Raw genomic sequence first — 21,265 nt, forward strand, 5'->3', positions numbered from 1 at the left:
ATCCAGTCAAAGCAGAGCAACTTTTTTGTTTTTCTCTCTCGAAATCTGTAGAAATCTTTGAGATGGTGTACAGGACAAACTGCTGGTTGTGGCTTCAAATAGTTAGAAAATATAGTCAGATCCTGGTGTTCAGAATGGTTAGAATGCAGTTTTCTCTCCGGCGATCAGCTGGAGCGTTGCAGAGTCATTGTGAATATGCAGAGAAGGGGGCCGGGGACTCTTGCCGATTAAGGGCTCCTGTGGATCATCATCCTCTGGACAAGGCTGCTCTGGAGAATTCAGCTCAGGGGTGCCTGCTGCTGCTGCTGCTGCTGCTTCACTGTCAGAAAGCTGATGAGACGGCTCATTTTCCTCAGGGAGACTTGGTAGCTCCTTGCCCAGGATGCTACCATCTGTTTTAGAGCTGTCTTCAGGACTGTTGGCTGTTACTTTCTGACTGGAGTCACCTCCCTCTGCAGCATCGACATATTTATTTGGAGTGCGGAGGCTCTTGGTTGCCTTCATGATGTCTCTCTGTAGCTGTTTGTGAGAGTCCACTGGTTCACTTTCCTGTTCAGGAGCTGCCTTTTCTGGCACCTCATTAAAGAGTTTAGCACCTCCGGTTTTGTCCCTGTGGTCCACATACATTTTCGAGGGGAAGGAGGAAGGGTAGTAAGCATTGACTTTGCGCCTGCGGCTCATGAAAGTGGCACCACAGATGATGAGGAAGACAATAAGGAAGAAAGTGCTTGCAACAAGGATGAGGAGCATGTTCCCCTCTAAAAAGTTCACAACCTGACTGAGAAAGTTGTCATCCATATGCGTGGGGCCAACAGGTGTGGTTTGGTAGTCAGATGAAAGGTCGTTGGTAGGAACAGAGGAATTGAAATTATTGAACTCTTCCTCATCAGTACTTCCCTCCAGTGAACTGTAAATAGGTAGAGGTGTGGCCAAAGAGCAGCTGATGCAGAACACTGCAGACAGACCTATCAGATGAAAGGCCATTGGGAGCTTCATTTCCCCTCTGATTCTGCAAATAACAGAAGACATCAGTAACAGAAATATACCCAGTTTGTGCATTAGCATTTCAACATGAGTCATAGATCTAAGATTCTGATATTCTGAAAAATGAACACTGACCTTTTAATAACCAAGATGGTCGTTTAACAATACTTACTGCTGTTCTGAAGGTTTTTCCAGATTTCTTAAAGACTTTTCTGTCCATTTGAATGTAAAAATATTCTGTCCTCTGCCCAATCAAAAAGATTTTAACCCATTTCTCAAGTTGTGCTACCATTTCCTAAAAGTGTGTACACATTTTTGAGTGGAACTGTATGTCTATGCTAAATGTGTGCAATCTAAAACAAAATAAAAATGTTTTGTTATTATATATATTTGTCTATATATATACATAATTCTTTTGTAAACAAGCATGGAGATATGTCATATCTGGCAACATGGATAGACAGTATAGTCACAACTAAGGAAACAGATTATCTTTTCTATTGTGCAGCAGAGAAACTTTTTTTTTCATCCATGTGCACAGAAGAGCCTTTGAGGTTTCTTGAAATGCAGAACAAGAATAAGTGGTGGTGACTAGAGAGCCACGAATCATGCGTTAGACTGAGGTCTGACTGTCACCCAGACAAATAGAATACCAAACCACTACAAAATGGAACTACTCAACATGCATGTTATACAGCACAAGCCTATCCTACCCTAATAAAGCCTAAACGTTCTGCATAGCTAGATACCACAAATGATACGTGGGGAAACATGTTTTTTTTTTTTCACAATGGGTGAACTAACCCTTTAAACACTGTTATACTTTGCTTTAGTTCGGCTTTTGAATCACAACAAACTCACTGCTCAGTCTGTTTATCTACTGGCTCACACATACTTTTATCCTTATTCTGCTCCATCTGTGTGCAAGCTGGGCCGCATGAAACTCTCACTCAACGCTCGCATCTGGAGACAGGGGTGGAGGCTTTTTTTTCAGAATAAATCACCCGCTTAGTCCAGACCAAATAGACACTGCCACACATGCTGGTGCAATCAGACACTTGAACACATAAGGCAGTCATAAGCACACTCACGCACACACATGGAAAAAATCTTCACTAAGCAGATTAAAAGAAAGTTTGAAATTTAAAATATTTGTTGAAATGAAAACAGAACAATGACCTATATTTAGTCAGTGGTGTAGTCCTCTAAAAGCCAAAATATTGTCCTTAGATATGTTTGAGACTTGATGCTGCTCTGAAGGCATCATGATGCATTCACATCACCCTGTCATGTATGCTAATACTGCTTCAGTGTGCAAAATTCATCTTGCAAAAACAAACAAAGAAACTGTATGAAATGTCAAAACATTTAACTCACCATCCACTGTAGCAGAGTCTTCTGTGTTGGCGCCGCCTCTGATGAAAGTTGAATGATACCAGCTTGTAAAAGTGAACTGAGAGACACAGAGAGAGAGAGCACAGTGGTGAGTTCTCCGTGAACCACACCACTTCTCCACTAGTTTCAAATTTCAGGCTGGAGGTTTGTCTGGATACTGTGAAAAGATGTTGTTAACCATGAGGACAAATCCCTCCTTCCTCCTTCTTCATCTCAACTTCTCTCCTCCCCCCTGACTTTCCCCAAGAGTGTCTGAGCTCTCTGGCCTCCACACAGATTGTTCTTGTTAGGTAGGAGTTTATAATGTGCTGTGGGGGCAGGGACCTCTCCTCCATGCTCTTGTGCGGTAAACTGAATGTGTATGATCAGGATGACAGAATATTTAATAGGTACTAAGATGTAGACAGACAAGAATTTACTTTGAAGACCATTTATGCATCTTTATGTTCTCATCTAAAATATTCTGCAGAAGGAGCCTCTCTCACTGACAGCCTGGCCCTCCCTGTTACCACTTAGTCCTCTGACATTCATTACTTTTTGCTGGACTGTTGGGGTAAAAAGAGTCAGCTAATGCAGGAAGAGGTTAATGTTTCCTGTGTGGACAAAACACCCGTAACAGCCAGGAGAAACTGGGGGGGATGGAGTTCGGGCACATGCTGAAAACTGTTATAAAAAATGCAGTGTTATTTTCTCCAGAGGAAAGCAATTAAACTCACACAGTGCGTGTGACCACATTAGGGAGTGAGTGTGACTGTGTACATGTGTGAATGCATTTTTTGGCAGGTCCACCATGTTAGTGATCAGTCAAGACAAGTCTAGCTTTATATGGTCATCAGGAGCATGAGATGAGGTCCTGCATCCTTCAGGTTTACATTTGTCTCAGCTCTGTGGATAGTCAAGCTGTCTGTTGCAAATGCTAGCTCAAGATGAAAAAAAGAAGAAGAAGAAGGAGAAAAAAAAAGCATGGCTGCATGGCCTTAATGAGCATTCATGGCTCTGTTTTCTTTTCACTGGAAGGGAAGTGAATATGAAATCCAGTCCGGGGTAGAAGAAAAGCTTTTTTATAAAGCCTTTCATAAATAAGGGAACTGGCTTAGTCTACACAGTGGTTTTATTATCTGTACACAGTATGTCATTTAAACACACGTAAGGACACACAACAACAACAACAAAAAATCCACCTTTAACATAGAAGACTGCAACTATACTTAACTGGTTTTTAGTACAGCAACATTTCTAGCATAAGGTCTAGCTCTCTTTACTCAAAACAGTAATCCATTCTACTTTACAAGTCTGTAAATTCATTATAAGTTTTCTTTATCATTTCATAAAACCTTCCAGTAAGAACTGTGTAGGGAAAATTGCCTTGGTTTCTAGAGGAAAAAAGCCTCAATTTAAACCCACAGAAAAAGTGATTATTGGAAACATTACTCTCCATATGTGCTGGATTTTTCATGTTTAGCTGATCTACTGCACACTGACTAAAGGTTAATCAGATTTAATTAGACACTGTCTGTATTTTGCCTATTAAAGTTCTTTCTAGGAACCTTTCAAGCTAATTCTAGAGAGGTGATAAGACTTTACAGCATTAACAGAATTTTAAATAAGACCATCAGTTAAAGAACTGCTATACAGAAACTGCATATTTACACAATAGAGTCACAGAAAGGTAGCAATCAATCAAAACACTACGTTCATACAATGGAGGCTCACAGCTTCCAGAACAGTTCTCATAAACTGAATAGTGTCACTGAAGAACAGTAATCCCTTGACAAAACAAGCCTTCCTGTCTCCTGTTGCTAAGTGAAATACCAACAGGACTCAGCAGAGGATAAAACAACTCTTTGATCACTCTCCTCCTCATACCAACTGAAAGTCTATAGTAGAAGGCAAGTTCAAAATGATGTAAAAAGTCTTAACTCTTGCCAAAAATACATAATTGATATTGCTGACGTCACTCAATGTTCATGATATATAAAACAGCAACTGTTTTGTTTCTGGTGTGTTTGTGGTTTTTAGGTCTCTTCCTCCACAGCATTAGGGTGTGCACTGAAGCCAAACCACCGACATCAAAAGGGAAGCATGTGTTGATGGAAACAGAAACTGTTTTCACATCACTGGCATCTGACAGATCGGTCAATCAATCTGAAGTCTTATAAACACTTGTATGTGGTCATAATAATCAGTGGCGATTCTAGACCAAAATTACCAGGGGGGCCAGAGAGGGGCCAACATGTTTTGAGGGGGGGCCCGCCCCATGTACCTTATATTCTTCGACCTACTTTTGCCAAATATCGGCCTTTTTCTAAACCCAGTGTTGCCTAAAATACCTGCAAAAACACCTGCTTCAGCATCTGAAGCACATACAAAGCATGTAATTAATTGAATTAAAAGCTGAAAACCTCATCTTGCATTAGAACATATTCATTCAGCTCTAACATACCAACTTTCTTCATTAAAAAAAAATGTTGAATTTCATGAGTCTAAAGCTACATCATGCAGCTCCTGGTGCTAGGGTCAATGATGAACTACACAGTATTTTGCATCAATGGTTTAATCAACTTACCTATTTCGTATTAATCTAAATTAAAACACAATGAGCTGCATGTCTTGTTTGAAATGAGCTATACCAATTATAGTTATTATGGAAAAATATAATGGCAAGAAATTCATCTTTTATACATCTTTTTTATTGTACATTTAAACATTAAACATTACAGATCTTTTTCAATATCCCATACTAGATTCATCATTAATCCAATCATTAATCAGGAACAAGAAAGTAGGACAAAACACATACAAATCACATTATGACAATATGATAAAACTCTAATAAGGACCAAAAAGGGGAAAATAGAAAATAAAAAGAAATCCCATAATGATCTACAACAGTGGTTCTCAACCTTTTTTGAACAATGCCTGCTTGACCTCATCCTCAACTGTATCCCTCTCAACTGTATCCTTCTCAACACCCCCTGGGGGGCTGTACCGCCCCTGTTGAGAAACACTACTCTACAACAACAAGATTCTTCGATTGTGACACCTTGCGAAACGGTCCACAAAAGCATTAAGGTCCAAAGCCTTAGACCTTGCTGATTCTATACTGAGAACCCCCAAGGTTGCTTAGACGGTCCCCACACATGGTAGAGCGGAGGTGGCCGGCGTTGTAGTCCAACTCCAACACACACTTCCTGTGTGTGTTGCGCTTGGAATCATCCGTCAATACACGTAACGTTGCAAACTCGTCCCGCTCTTCGCGCCAGCGGTTAGAAATTATTTTTTATATCATTGGCTGCTCGGCACAGGGGCCATAGGGGGGCCCTGGCCCACCCTGGCCCCTGTCTAAAATCGCCCATGATAATAATAATAACAATTCCATCTAAATATAACGATCATTATCTGGAAGGAAGCTGCTGAGAGTGACGTCATCGCCTCCGTCATCATCGTAATCTCTGCCGTTGGGGAACACCCGGACTCCGTTAGCAATTGGGTTGCGTTCCCTTGTGTAGTTGTTAGTCCTATCAGGCAGCAGGGTCGAGATGCACATCATCTCAGTCTCATAATGAGGTTTCCTGACCTTATACTTCCTTGCTGAGAGCTTGACGCAGAGGACAATGGTAGAAACCATGAAGATGGTGGCCAACAGAGCCAGGGAGGCGATGGTGATGAGGCAGATATTCACCACTCTACGGCTAGAGCAGGGTTTGACCTCAGTGATGGGTGGGCACTTTGAGACTTCATGAGCTGCTGTTGTAGTTGCAGGAGTTGATTTGGTTGTTGGAATCGGCAACTTTTTTGGCACTCGAGGGATCAAGACTCCTACAAGACTGGTGGAGACAGCGGTGGAGTTAGCAGGATCTGTTGAGATTGAGGGGGTGGGAGGCTCAGCGGTGGAGTTAGCAGGATCTGTTGAGATTGAGGGGATGGGAGACTCAGCGGTGGAGTTAGCAGGATCTGTTGAGATTGAGTGGGTGGGAGACTCAGCAGTGGATTTAGCAGGGTCTGTTGAGATTGAGGGGGTGGGAGACTCGGTGGTGGAGCTTGGCTTTGCTGTGTCAGGAACGTGTGATGTGGAAATCAGGCTTCTTGTGGCAGAAACAGGCTGTGACACAGAGGAGAGCTCAGTGCTGACAGCAGATATCTCACTTATTCTGGTAGGAGAAGCAGTACTGTTGGGGGTAAGTACTTCGGATGCCTCAGAGGATGTGTTTGTTGTCGTTGCAGTTGTACTAAGTTTTGAGGGGCTGCTGAAGTTCCGGGCAGCTTGAGTAGAATCATCAGAAGAGTTGGTGGAATATGACTTTGTTGTAACATGAAGCTCATTGATGTATGTCGACATCGACGAGGACATGGCCACTGTCACTGAAGATATTTCAGACACTGTTACAGGAGCTGTTGAAGGAGCTGCTGCAGAAACATTCATGCCAGTAGAAGTGGTTTGTGATTGCGGCAGGTTTGTAAGTTTTGCTGAGGGCTTTATCGACCACCAAAACTTTCTGAGCCATCCTTGATTGTGAGAAGGCTGTTCTTTACTGGTCACAGCTGGAGCATCTGTGGAACTACCAGGCACTTGTGGACCTGAGTTGCTTATAGTTGCTGCCAAACCAACTGTTGAGCTGTCACTGATGTTACTGAGTGCCTCTTTAGTTTCCACTGTGGCTGACACAGTGGTCTCTGCAGCAACACTAACTTCTGCAGCACTGCGTGTCAGATCCTGGGTTGCAGGCTGCGTCTCTGTTTCACTGTGATGTACATGCACAGTGCTCAGCTGCTTGGTTGTCTTGTTGGGTTCAACAGTTGAGCTAATGCTGCTGGTTTCTGGGATAGAAGCACTTTTGGACTCCATAAAGAACAAAATAGATATTCCCCATAGCAGTGGCAGATACCTCTTTGTGTTGAGGGATATCATTGTTGAATAACAGATCTGAAATGACAGAAAAGATTTAAGTGTACTTAAGGAAACATTCAAAGAGTTGTAGATGAAATGTAGATGTAGTATGAAAAGACACAGCTAACAAATCGGTCATGTGGCCTTATGATGAAACAGTCATGCGTCTTTCACCACACCCCTTGCTACATTTAACAAGAACTAGAAGTACTCTGTTTCTGAGCAAATTTGAAACTTTTTTTAACCAGTCAACACCAGCAGAACCCACACTGAACATGTTCTAAACTGAAGTAAGTGATTCAAAAGAAGATGTTCTGTAACTTAAAGTTAAGGCTACAACTGTGATTTAAGGTAGGAGGTAAACAATGTAGATCAATGCATTTCCCTTGGTAAAAATTAGCATTATAGAGCATAGCATTTTTCAAAAAAGTTAATTTCATCCAAAACACAATTGCAATTTAAAACAGTAGATCCCAAAAGCAGAAACCAGTATAAAACATTTTAAAAGTGTCCTCTACTCTTACCATGCTGCTGGAGAAGCAAAGGGATGGATGTCAGAAATAAAAGTTTATTTCAACTCATTTCAGTCTCTTGGGAGGTGATCATCCTTCGAGTACTGACATGCTGACTGTGGCACTGCTTAACAAAAGAAACAGGAAATGTTCACACTCTGTCTTTCTCTTTTTTTTAAACCAACAGTACAAACCATATTCAGATAAGTCAGATACAGATACTTCCTAACACACAGCTTTAGCATGCATTACAGAGGAAGTCAAATTCATTTGGAACTTCTTTTTTTAAATCGCTACCATATTCATTATTCAGATTCAAGCATTTTAAGATCATATATATATATATATATATATATATATATATATATATACCTTTTCATTGGCAGAAAAATGTCTTACCTTGTTGATGGAAGCTCAGGTGATAGGAGTGTGTTTGCTAGTCCTGACTAAAAGCTTATGCAACGTACCAGGAAGTGCTCAGTTCTGTAAAAAAAGATTTTTCTAGCATGTCTGTGTCTGATCACACATCAGCCTAAGATTCAAAGCTGCTGTATATGTCATGTGGGGAAAAAAGCAGTGACTCAGAAGCTTCAAGGCACTGACAACAGATTGCAGTGACCGAACACCAGCTTCAGTAAACAGTACTGTAACAATCAGAATACAAAGGTTTTTACTACATTTATACTGTGAGAGAAAATAGAAATGTTCCTCTAGTCTAGTGTGGAAATCATAACTCAGTCATTTCCTGTGTTGGTGAGTCATACTGAGATATGCTTATGAATTTTTTTTTAAAAAGGTGAGACATTAAGATGAAGTTCCCCAGCTTCTATTTGTTGTCAGTCCTCTGCAAGTTGCCATGATGAGAGAAACACGTGGTACACAGAGCCAAGACTGTCTTTAGACATACAGAAAAATATATACTTTTTTTCAATATTCATACAAAACATACTTTAAAAATGACTTTTTCACAGGAATATACAAAGTTTTACTGCTCTAATGCATCTATATTTACTGATTTAAGTTTCAATCTGTTGATGCAATGACTTTTAATTAAAGTATTTCTTATAATTGTCAGACTTGTAAGAATTAGATGCATATTGATTAAACAAGGCTGTAGCTTGAGGTCACAGAGGTCATGTCTTCTGGGGACACAGTTTTATCATTTAAAAGCATGTTTGTTGGACTAGCCATTAAAGTCCAGATGAAATTATATTTTGAGAGAGTCTAACTTCTGTATTGTGAGATATTTCAGAGTTAAACAAGATAGACAGGCAAGAAATAACTAAACGTTGGAGATTGAATGAGGGTGGATGTAATGATATTATTGGTTGAAATTGGTTGGTTAAAGACGTAAGCAGTCATAAGTAGTGTTACAGGGAGAAAACTTGATTTATTTTGAGATAAGAATACAAAGACAATTGTTTTTTGTGGCATATATTGTTAAATAGGCGCACATTATAACTGGGGATGTGATCAAAAAGGGTTAAAATGCATTTTTCATTTCCTTTTGACTTCAAGTTTGGCCAAGAAAAAAACATGAATGGAAAATACAATAAAAACTTCTCTTGGTTACTACAGTAGCTCGTTGTCTATCATGTTGCTGATCTTGTTCTTTTTTTTTTTAATCATGAAAAACATACATTTTAATCCTGAGCTACAGTGCATTTGTGAATAAAATAAAATAAAATGAGGCCTACTGTTTGTAAGACTGAGAAGAACTATAATGAAAAACTGTCTGGATAGCAGGGAAGCGTTCAGTAACGTCATAGATGCTCCACCTGCATGTAACACCAACACCAACATGTGGACAAAGTGCTGTCTAAAGAGATTCTGGGACATGAAGGACATCAATAATGTAAGTGAATGAGACTGGTTGAGGTGAAGTTCATATGCTGAAAAAATTAATTCTGTTTAGAGCGCCATGATATAAAACAGCTGTGAATGTGAGGAGGGAATTCCATTTAAAGTAAAATAAACAGCCAAAATAACTCTTGATAACCTCACACCAAACTACAATAAATATTTATCACAGTGGAGGAGCCAAGATTATCTGATCAACATTTAAATGACCACATGGGTACAACTGAGGCGCCATCATCAGGCAAGAAAAGTAACAGTTCATTAAGGTTTGTTACAGGCTGTTGTGGAGGCTGGGACTGAGGAGCTGAAACAATTAGTTGATTGACTGATACAACAAAGACAACTATTTGATTATTGCTTATGTTAAGTCAATGTAAAAGCCAAATTTCACTCAGTTTCTCACTCAGCTATTTGAAGACATTAGCTTCACCTCTAAAAAACTGTTTTTTTTAAATAGACCAAGTAATTCATCAAGGCAATAGTTGAGATTAATCAATTATAAAACATATTACTATTATTTTTTTGTATTTTATACATCAATTATATATTTTGTGTAAATTAAGTATTATATATCCTCCAATGCAACTATTATGGAGTAAATTTTGTATGTTTTACAACAGCTCAAATATACAGTATTATTCCAGCAGAAAGTTTTTAACCTGCCTGAAAAGTTCATCTTGGTTTTTCTTCACTGTGTAACTTTGGTAAGATTTCAAATCTGATGTCAGAAGTGAATTGGAAATATAATGCTCCAACTGACACAATGAACACTGCACTTGACTCATAGATGGATAGAAGTAGAAAAAAAAAGACGAGAGGAAAAATAGAGGATTTCATGTGTAAAATCTTTATTATGTGCACAGAACTGTTTGTCAGGGGTTCAGTGAAACACAAGCTGGGGTGAGTGGTCCCTTCCCAACACCAAATATGCACTGGAGAGGGTAGTTTTGACCCTTGACAGTGACAAGAGGCACCACTACATTTGCACAACATTTACACCAAAGATGCAACCCCCCCCCCTCCCTCCCCTCCCCTTCCCCATAAAACTCAATGTTTAATTTCAAGCCCAGAAGAACAGGAATAAAACATTTTCGAAGGAATTCTTCCACATTCATAAATTTGATGGTTATCGATGATCAAACTGGTGGGAGAACAAGAGTTCAACGGCTATCATTTAAAAAAATCCAGCTTGACTAAATTATTCTACCAGGTTGTGACTGGAATGTACAACAGGAGAGAAAATAAATGTAAAAGCAGTGCATAAAAACCGCACACGACTCATATTTGGCAACACAAAAAAGAAAAATGGAAATACTGATGCTACATACAGTTTTTGAGTAGTAAGTACAAACTTCACATGAGAATGTTTTACCACAATTTGAAACAAACAAACAAAAAAAAAAGTTAAGACTTCTCCTTCAACAAAAATGTCTTTTCTTCAAAACGGGTACATGAGCTGCAAGAGTTTTTCCTTTTCTGTGTGTGTGTGTGTGTGTGTGTGTATGAGTGTGTGTGTGTGTCAGGGCGACGCGTGAAACAGGAGGCTGGATGAGGAAAAATAAAGTTAATCTTGGAATGTAAGCTTGGTCTCATCGCAGGGGGACGACGCCAAGCTGAACGAAGCCGAATCTTAAGAATTTGGCCGTGGCTGACCCCGTCTGTTTCGACTCTCTCCAAAACAAATGAACGGTCCTGGGAAGGGGCCGCGTCTTACATGGCGACCTTGGCAACCTGCTCTTCCAGTCTGGCGATTCGACGGTCTTGAAGGATGACACGGTCCCTGAGTGACTTGAACTCTCGGAGTACCTCTTCCAGTTTGTCTTCCATTTTCTGTTCATAAATGAAAAGAGAGTTATGACCAATTTACAGCTATTTGTTTCACAGCTATTAAAGCTAAATGTGCTGTTATGTGTTAATCCTGACAAAATGTGCAGAGATGTTACAGCAGTCAACATTTTTTTCCTGGCTGTACCAAAACCAGACTGGATTGTGACTCAAATACCAAACTATCTGCTGATTCATAACTTTTCAAAATTGTTCCAACCATAATAATTACTGTGAATTGGGAAAGTCCAAATGTCAGCAAAAAAACATGTGCAAGCCTGAACTACAGTGCAGAGAGCACACAATAATCCTAATCCTACTTTATATAAAGAGTCTAGTTATGTTGTAGAGTAAAAAGAATAATCTGTAAACAAAAATAAAAAGGGAAATATGTCCTAACACTCACTACTGAGGACTGTGGAGAAGCATGCTTCTGGATAATTGGGATTTTCTCTGCTGCTTTTGTGGCTGGCTTGCTCTCCAGGACGTTTGTTTTGACCACTTTCAGATCCCGGTTCTTCGTGGAGACATAGCCATCTTTGAGCGAGATCAGGATGGGGCCTCCATTTTTCCCGGCGAACCACTCCTCTGCCTCCAGGGCGGGATCAGGGCCGGCTGTGTCTGGATACAGGTCGTCCTGGAACAGGTCCGACTGGGTGGGTGGAGAGGACGCAGGAAATGTCATTAGAGAAAGGTCTTTACAGTAGCAATGCAACAGCAGCACTTTTATTATTACTAGATATCAAACAGACTCACCTTACGTGGCACTGTCATGATGATTGGCTCACATTTTCTCTCATGTAATTTATAAAACCTACAGAGAGGAGGCAGGGTTCATTATTTAGCTATTTTTAAAAGTAATGACATTATTTTTCAGAGAAATTCAGTAATATATTTGCTCCACGATCCACAGGAACACATACAACATGGTCGAAAATAAAAAAACAACACTTTTTTGGTCTTTTATACCTTGCGATTTCACATTTGTTGACATCCAGCCCCCTCTTGGGCATGTATCCCATGCCCCTCTGAGGCTCCTTAGTGGAAAAGGTGTTGAGGTAGTGAACAAACGGCGCCTCGTCGGTGATCTCAAAGTACCGAATGCTGCTGTCACCCTGAGGACACAACATCAATGCTTAAAGTGAGCCTGTGAATCTATATGTGTATCACTGATTCTTTGGAAATGGAAAACAAAACAGGAATGTATTTATTTATAAGCCTCAGTCACCTTTCCACACAAGTAGACTATATTGGTGTCAGGGTCATAGAAGGGCAGCAGAACTCCATTACTAGAGTCCATCTCTTGGACACATATTGGCTCATCCATGTTTTCCTGGTGAGAGAAAATTCAACATTTAAAGTGATATAGACATATTATTATTTATTAACTGTGATTTCAGGCCAATAATTGCTGACTGCCTGTATTAGTTGCTCCTGTGCTTACATGACTAACAAACAGGAACAAATCACATTCTGCAAATATGTAACAATGACTCCTCACAGGTTTTGTGTTACTCTTTGTGTTGAATGCCCCCTAGTGGAGTTGAGTTGTTATAGACTCAAGTGGCACAGAGCAAAAAAAACAAAAAGCAAAAGAGCATGTCTTACATAGAGGAAGACCTGGTGAAGACATTCTGACTTACATCATGGACAGGAAAATGTTCAAAACAAGGTGCTATAAAAGTTCAACATTACTTTGGTGTGTCTGTGATGTATCAGTGTGTTACGGATTGAATGATATTCACTACAATGACGTACAGTTTTCCACAGGGCTAGCTGGCGCTCGCTCATGCGGCTGAATCCAGTGGTGAAAATGTTTCCGTCTGCTAGAAAGATTGCTCTCATTGGCCGAGCTCCCTCGTGGGCTTTGTCCTTCTCCTAAAAGCAGAAACATACTTGTGAAATTGGGCAGCAGTGTTTGCAGGCTCTGTGGGTGATTCGGGGAAAGATTATTCCGCATGTCAAGCATCCTAGCCCCAAAGCCCCTTGGCGTTTTCACTTACCGCCACAACCTTTTTTTTACGGGGGTCGATGACGCGGACCTTCTTGTCCTTGCAAGCGGTGCAGAGTAGGCTGCCATTGCGGCTCCAGCTGATACTAAAGATAACATCGGGGTGCATGTCCTCCAGGTTGATCATGGCCTCTCCTGTGCCCACATTCCAGATGATGATCTGGTTGTCGCACCCTAAAATGGACACATACAACACAGGCTGAGCACACGCACACCTCTACGTCCAAGTTTATTTTAAGCACTTTATATCACACAAAGCAACGCAACAGAAGGCAAACTGTGAGATAATTGGTCAGATTTGGAGCTCAGCTGTGCACAGTGGACAAATGGCAGACTAATTACCTAAACAGACTTCATTATTATACTCTGAGGGCACGAGAGCGCATCAGAGACTTCAGTCCAATACCTGCACTGAGGAGAACGTTACGAGCGGTCGGATGCCAAGACACAATGCCGACCCTCTTAGAGTGGCCCTCTAGCACGACCACAGGCTCTGAAAGGGGATTCTCCAGCCCGTTCTCAGGAATTTGCCAAACCTAAATCATAGAGAAAAAAAAAAAGTTAGATAAGAAACACTGATCATTACAGTACTAATACTAAATAGTAGACTACAGAAATACAGCAGATTGAGGCTGTGTGTTCATAATCCATAAAACAAATCAATGACTGACTCACCTAGAAAACTGGTCAAAACTATATACCCATACCTACACTTACTGAAAGACATCATTAACAGCCTTAATAAGCATTGGATATATATCTTGAATTCAACACACATTCAACATGTAACTTGAGAGTCAAAAAGGTACCACAACTAAATTATGTTGCTCAGATACAGGTGTATAAGGACACTGGCAGTCTAGTGCAGATCTCTCAGTCAAGTAAAAAAAAGCAATAATAATATTAAATGAAAAATAATTAACAGATAATAAAATAATGTGTGTCTGTTTTTACTCTTACAGTTATTTGGTCCATTCGCACATTCACCCTCACCTTTCAAGTTTGTCAACAATTTCATTTCAAGTAAATCATTTCTTTGACTTATTTTGGATCACGCTACAAAAATGTTCGATAATAGTTATTTATACACACGAAAACTGAAAAGTATCAATATCAGCAGACACAACACAGTCATTAGTCATCAAAAAATGAATTGAAAATGCTACAGTAAAAACCTAAAAAGCACCAGGACATTTTTTAATTCATTCATTACAGCACATCATGTCCAAGATGCCAAATCAACAGATGTAGAGTATAAATGTAAATCATTAAATAAGTACTTCATAAAAAAGGAAAAGCTGTGATCCTTTAGCGATCAAGCGCGTCCTTACCATGACCGTGCAGTCCTCTGAGCCACTAGCGATGACATGGTCATTATGAGGACACCAGTCGATGTCCAGCACTGGGCCCGTGTGACCACATACTGTAGGGTAGACCTTGTCTATACGGCCGGTCTACGGGACAGAAGACAACTTTGTCACAAAAGGGCGAAAGAGAGTGAGAGCTGAAGCAGAGCAATAAAGTTCTGTTAGGCGATATCTGCTGGAGAGATATGAAAATGACTGACGGAAAGCTAATTTAACTATTCTGTCTCCTGTCAGGGTTTATTTTTAATAAGTTCTTTGTGTGACTCCAAGAACATTTTTCACTCTTCTATTACCGTCATCATCAAACCTCAAACGACTGACTTCATGCCACATTTAGTTATTTAATTGCTTTACTGGCTAAAATGAAGTCAACTGATCTGTTTTTAAAGATGACACACTTAGCACATTGTGAAAATAGCAAAAAAGAGAACTTTAAATGCAAACAATGACTTTCCAGCAGTTTTGGCAGCTTGTCTTAAGGCAGAACATTATACAGTGAGTGAATATCAATTAATTAACCCACTGCCCTAAAATAATGGCACAGCACCCATCCCCTCTGTGAGTATCATGTTCAATGAGGCATACATCACATGCCTTTATTACCAGGCAGATAGAAACATTGATTATCTATGTTGTTTTTTTACTATAGATGAGATGCCTCAGGGAAGAACAGCAGGACAGGGTCACAGTAGCAGCTCGCTGAAGGTCTGGTGACTAAGAACAAGCCTGTAGAATTGATTGGCCATAAGCTCTGGATGCTATTACAGTATATGATGATGATACAGTCTCAAGTTACAACCTTTTCACGTCTGGGTATCGGTTACACACTCTGTCTCCCACTTTTGGATCCAAAAATATGGCACTAGAATTACAAACAAGGCTGGGTGATACGGATAAAATCAAATATCACAATATTGTTGATACAATGTGATGATATTGATATTGCAACAGTATTTTAGGGATGTCTATTTGTGCTTTCACAAAATATTTATACAATGGAGGTTTTTGATAAATAATCAACAGTGATGTGAATATAATGACTAGGTACCATGTCTAGTAGGTAAAGAGCAGTCTGGTAAGTTTAGAAAATGACATCCCTTTACTGTAAAGCAGCCTTTAAAAGCAGCAAGAGACAACACTTATGCCATATCACCATATTACCACATCCAAAATATATTTTGATATGAGACGATATCGAGTCTTGTATCACAACATCGATATGATATTGATTTACTATCTAGCCCTAAGATGTTATAATCACACAAAATGTATATACTTAGGGGCTGTAATGACAATGTGTTCAATTTGAAACACTTGCAAGCATTAGTATCATCAGACAGGTCAAGAGGGCAACTGCCAGTGAAAGGGTAATGAGTGCTGGTTGTATGCAGATGTGTACCTATAACCATTTTCAGCCCAAGACCAGACTTAGTAGATCAACCCATGCTTGAGTACTAATGCGAGTCCTTTCTTAACTTCATGTGGCTGATTCATCAAGCAAGTGCCAATGACATTTTATTCTGACCTTTAATAACCCATTCCTATAGAAATACTAACATAGATCTCACAGGTCTTCTGTAACGGGGCCTTCAAAAGATCTTTTTCACCTCTTGACCGAGACAAGAAGGAGATGACGGAGCATGGATCGCTCACCTTTTGTAGAGGAAGGACAAGAAAGGCTCCGCCCCCACTGGCCTCGATGATGATGGCAACAAACTTGGGATTGACGGCACAGAAGGAGCTGTCCCATGTGACCCTGGAGACGCGGATATCATCGTAGCACTGGTCGTTCCTCAGGGCCTGACCAAAGACGTGACGGAACTTGCTCTGTCGCACAACTCGTCGCAACATATCTGCAGAGAGATAAGAGGGAGGTAAATCAGAGCTCATAAGTGTTTTCAATAAGTATCCAAATGTAAGAAATGTTAGTAAAATCAAATGAAATCTATAAGTACTGCTGTTTCAAAAGGCAACTTGGCCACTTTCAGCTTATAAAATCTAAAATAAGAATCCTTCTTTCATCACTGTGCATGCTGAGGAAACCATGGGGTACATTTGGATTACTGCCAGCTCAGTCTGTCTGATCTGAGATTATATTTATTAACTGTGACTGAGTTTGTTCCTGTGCATGAAAAGGAAATAAAGCAGCTCTACCTACTTCTACTGGCAAACATCTGAGGTAAACTCTACAAGCAACAGATTTTCCTCCAGCTGTGTTTACCTCCTTATTTCTGAGACATTTTTCAGGCTGTTGTCACGCCAAGTTCTGCTCGAGTTGTCAACCGCTAGGTGTCAAATATCAAAATCATTTGACATTTTTTACTTCACACATGACAAGAGAAATGGATCATTAAGCATACACAATTACAAAAAGTACAATGAATGAAAATCAGTCTGGTTGGATATCTGATTACATTATCCAAAAGGAAAGATACAAATATTGCAAAACATGAATTCAAAACTGTGGGAATAATTGGGAAAATAGAAGTTTTCAACTATATGGAATAAATAGTAAATATGGGTTTAGTGAAATGTGTCCTTCCCTCTTTTAATGTATGATTTAAGCCAAGAAATCTATACTGTGACACAACATTAAATATCACCTTCCTGAACAAGCTCTGTAGATTCTCAGTTTTGATGATGTGTTTTAGGTATAAAAAGGTATATTTGAACTACGCCTGCAACTAATAATCATTTTCAGTATCAATTCATCTGTCAGTTATCTCCTCGATTCATTGATTTAGTCTAAAATCAATAGGTTTAGTCTAAAAGATGTCAGAACATGATGAAAAGTGTCTATCACTATTTCTCAAAGGGCAACTTCAAATGTCTTGTTTTGTCCAGACCAACATCCCACATCCTAAAGATATTCAGTTCACTCTCATAAGACCAAAGAAATCTGAATTATTCAGTTTTAAGAGTCTAAAAGCAGAAAAGTGTATTAGAGCTTTTTTGTTTGTAAGCAAAATAGTTGCTGATTCATTTTCTGTTGATGGATTAATGGATTAATCATTTCAGCTGTAATGTGCCTCTAAATAGCCTGATATGGACACAGATGCAGTTCACTCTTTTTAAGGTTGATATTGCAAATATTTGGTCTTACCTCTATCATACCATCTAACAAACTGGGTTTTGTTTTTTTTGAACTCAGTGGCACTGTGGCTCATTAGACACTCTACTCAGAACTTTTTAAACTAATTAAAATGTACAACAGATAAAATATGCTTCACCAATTCAAGTGTTTTAAAAAATCCAATTAAAACCAGACAACATACTTTTAATTTTACTACATCCATTTCTTACAGTGTCATTTAAACTGGAGAGCACTTTCAAATGACTGCAGCTAGATGTTTTAGTGGTCATTAATATTAACATAACACATTATATTTTCGGGTTTACTGACACGGATGCAGCAAAAAGGAGCATTGTCTCTCAGTACACCTTTAAACATGTTCCCGTTTCTTCTTTATTTCTCATTTCTGCTTTCAGCTTTAAGAGAAATCGTTCATCAAGCAAAGACAGAGTCCACTGTTGGCATCCTGACAGATCTGGAGATGGTTAGATCTGATCTGCAGCCAAAACATGGCGGACAAAACACAGTGGAATTTCTCCAGAAAGTTGATTTGTCTCATCATTGTCTGCTGTAAATCCTGAAAACTCAGCTTTAGATTCCTTAGGCGGGTTTTTTTCATCGTTTAAGTGAAAATACTTTGCTGTGTAATTATCTGGAAAATATAGTGTCTCAGGGCAGTGATTAGTCTGCCAATCTAAAGAAACATGAACAGTTTATTCAAGCTGCAGGATTTTTCTCCAGTGATCCACAAGCCTGTCATCACACCAGACCACCTGCTTCTTCACATTCAGTCAGAGATTTTCAAAATGGAAAAGATGAATCACTGCCTCTCGGATAAAAAAACAACAACTTTGAATTTCTCTCAAATCTGATCATATTCATGCATACGGAACAATTTTAATATAGTTTGGGAGATAACTCACTGAACTACATTTGCATCACCATCATATTAAGGGTGGGCATTGTATTGATACTGTGATATAAGACTAGATTATGTCTTAGATTTTGGATATCATGATAGGGCATAAGTGTTGTCTTTTCTTTAATGTCCTATTACAGGTATATAGTCAAAAATGTCTTTATATGTCTTATTGTCCATATGTTCCTTGCTGGACATCATATTTTATATCTATTCATGCAACCATATTTTTAGAATTTGACATTTTTATACTTTTCAATCTGTATTTGAATTTCCGGATTGGTTTTTGGTGTTTATGAGGACATACTATACTATTGTTCAGCAGTTATTTGACCTGATGAATTCACATCTCAGGCCTGTGTGTGTGTACAGGCTGATTTACTGACATGTCCCTCTCTCTCTCTGGTTCTCTTTATACATCTTTATGATTATTACAAGAAGCTTAATGGCCATAACATAACTCAGAGCACATTTCTGCCCAACTTCAACCTGAGCAGACGTCTAATCAGCTAAAGTGAAAACACATGTGTGGGGTATGCAAGGGTTTTAAATTAATTAAAGGAAAAATGTAGACAATAACGAGTATTTAGAAAACTATAGAGGCTTTTCATTCCAAATCATAATACAACAGTAAACACTTCAATGTGGATACATGCTTTAAAATATATATATTTTTTTTAATTCTAGATTAGTTTTGGATTTTGAGTCTTTAAATTTTCAATTTATTGGTCCACATTTTATTTCTATTTTTTAAACTTAGATTTATTTTATGATAGTTTATTTAGTTAACTGAACATGTCTTTCTCAACTTGGGAAACAAATCTGCTTTTCCTTTAAGAAAAGAGTGCTGCCCTCTCTCTCTCTCTCTCACACACACACACACACACACACACACAGGTTTACAACCTATAGTAGCCTAATACTCCTGAGATCAGAGAAAGATGTGTCCCCTTTCCACACAGCAACATGCCAGTACAAGGGCCTTTTCCCCACCTCATCTATAACCATTATTTTCATCCGAGACTGAGATATAAGAACTGGTCAGTTTAAAGACGGATTGCTGCACACAGCCCTTTTTATGAATCAAATACTCTCCTTACATATGCCTGATTCACAGCACACAGTCCCACAGAGCTGTAGACACTGATCATGCTGCAGCAGGGCTGCGTAATGCCTGACCAGCACAGGACTACGCTTTACAGCCAACCAGAACAGTGTGTTCCCTCAGCCAATATTAGCACTTCATTCAAGAGCAGCAGCCCTAGCTCAAAAATGCATCTGACACGATGAGCTGCTTCATCTGCTGCAGGCTTTAGTTGATGCTATACATTATAACACGCTTCTCTTTGCCCTAAACCATATCACCATTAAACACATATGTGTGCATCATGATGGAGGCTTGGCTGCTAGCAGCTAGATCCAGTGCCAGGCCTTGTTACAGCAGACTATGATATCAGTGTAAGCTGAAAGTGAATTTGATGGACTTATTTAATATAAAGACGCTGCCCTGCAGGAGTCTGACCTCGCTGTCTGTGATTTCATTGACTGTCTGGACAATACACGGGGGTGCAAAACACCAAAGATGCAATCATTATCACTTTATTTATTTAATCTATCATATTGCCGGTATTTAACCTTTTTATATTTTTAAATAAGACTGATGATACCAGCTGGTGTTATTCTTTGGAGGTGGAAACAGCTGCACTATGCTAACAATGGCTAGCTGATGTCTCCTCCTCCCCTTTGAAACAAGCAGCTGCAAACTAATGAGAGCAAAATAGTGAGACTCGGTTGTCGTTTTTAAAACTACCTCGCCATTCATTTCAAACAGAATCGTTAACGTTGTATGAAAGCTTTAAAGATAACTTTACTAACGTAACATTACAGAAACAGGAGGGGTCCAGGATGCAGATTTGTATTTTGGTGAGTAACGTTACGCCCCAGATGTGACCATCACTGAAAAACGCCACAAAGCCTGCAGGCGATTAATATCGTTTAAGGCTCGTAAATCACGAGGTGGGGCAATTAAATTGAGTATAACGGTGAAGATGATGGTGGGGATAATTGTAGCTAGTGTTCCGCCGCACTGCCCGGAGGCTGGTGCCTGACCTCAGCAGCGTCTGACACGGACACAGCAGCGAGCAGGAGGCGGCTACCCGAGTGGGCTGTTTCTGAGCCCTTTTCTGTAAAATACCACACAAGTAGCCACAAGTCGCCTGTGTTATATCCACACAGGGATGATCACACAGTTTTAAATGTGTTATATTTTTATGAACTAGCCTGTCCGCATGTTTTTTCCAGTGCAGCTAGCATAGCGAGCTATCCTAGCTGCTAACGCGCTAGCTGTGGTGGACCGCCGCCAGCTGACGCAAGTGCAGATATTTCCACCCAAGGTTTTTTAGGCTGCTCCCATTCTCAAACCCATCCAACGG

General features: G+C 39.6%; 3 protein-coding genes across 3 annotated transcripts; all 3 read right to left on the minus strand.

Annotated features, from left to right (window-relative positions):
• Positions 1–94: 94 nt before the first annotated feature.
• Positions 95–996, minus strand: tmem119b (transmembrane protein 119b). Its single transcript, XM_053340390.1, has 2 exons — positions 363–996; positions 95–314 (listed from the first exon to the last, which is right to left on the minus strand). The coding sequence occupies exons 1-2, from the start codon at positions 994–996 to the stop codon at positions 139–141; spliced, it is 810 nt and encodes a 269-aa protein (XP_053196365.1). The 3' UTR covers positions 95–138.
• A 4,677-nt stretch (positions 997–5,673) lies between these two features.
• Positions 5,674–6,843, minus strand: selplg (selectin P ligand). Its single transcript, XM_053339476.1, has one exon. The coding sequence runs from the start codon at positions 6,800–6,802 to the stop codon at positions 5,759–5,761; it is 1,044 nt and encodes a 347-aa protein (XP_053195451.1). The 5' UTR covers positions 6,803–6,843; the 3' UTR covers positions 5,674–5,758.
• A 4,204-nt stretch (positions 6,844–11,047) lies between these two features.
• Positions 11,048–17,116, minus strand: LOC128379991 (coronin-1C-A-like). The gene is made up of 11 exons (XM_053339634.1): positions 17,063–17,116; positions 16,495–16,694; positions 14,806–14,928; positions 13,881–14,010; positions 13,467–13,648; positions 13,222–13,341; positions 12,692–12,796; positions 12,433–12,578; positions 12,220–12,277; positions 11,870–12,115; positions 11,048–11,469 (listed from the first exon to the last, which is right to left on the minus strand). The coding sequence occupies exons 2-11, from the start codon at positions 16,690–16,692 to the stop codon at positions 11,350–11,352; spliced, it is 1,428 nt and encodes a 475-aa protein (XP_053195609.1). The 5' UTR covers positions 16,693–16,694; positions 17,063–17,116; the 3' UTR covers positions 11,048–11,349.
• Between the last annotated feature and the right edge of the window lie 4,149 nt (positions 17,117–21,265).

The sequence above is a fragment of the Scomber japonicus genome, chromosome 19, assembly GCF_027409825.1.
Source record: "Scomber japonicus isolate fScoJap1 chromosome 19, fScoJap1.pri, whole genome shotgun sequence".
Lineage (NCBI taxonomy): Eukaryota > Metazoa > Chordata > Actinopteri > Scombriformes > Scombridae > Scomber > Scomber japonicus.

Bases quoted from the DNA above. Each gene is read 5' to 3' on its own strand.
- tmem119b (XM_053340390.1), bottom strand. From the start codon at position 996: ATGAAGCTCCCAATGGCCTTTCATCTGATAGGTCTGTCTGCAGTGTTC. The intron at 315-362 runs GTCTCCCTGAGG...CTGACAGTGAAG, and splicing joins CCTGGGCAAGGAGCTACCAA to CAGCAGCAGCAGCAGCAGCA.
- selplg (XM_053339476.1), bottom strand. From the start codon at position 6,802: ATGAATGTTTCTGCAGCAGCTCCTTCAACAGCTCCTGTAACAGTGTCT.
- LOC128379991 (XM_053339634.1), bottom strand. From the start codon at position 16,692: ATGTTGCGACGAGTTGTGCGACAGAGCAAGTTCCGTCACGTCTTTGGT. The intron at 14,929-16,494 runs GTGAGCGATCCA...TCTGTCCCGTAG, and splicing joins TTGTCCTTCCTCTACAAAAG to ACCGGCCGTATAGACAAGGT. The intron at 12,278-12,432 runs GTATAAAAGACC...TCCTCTCTGTAG, and splicing joins AACAAATGTGAAATCGCAAG to GTTTTATAAATTACATGAGA.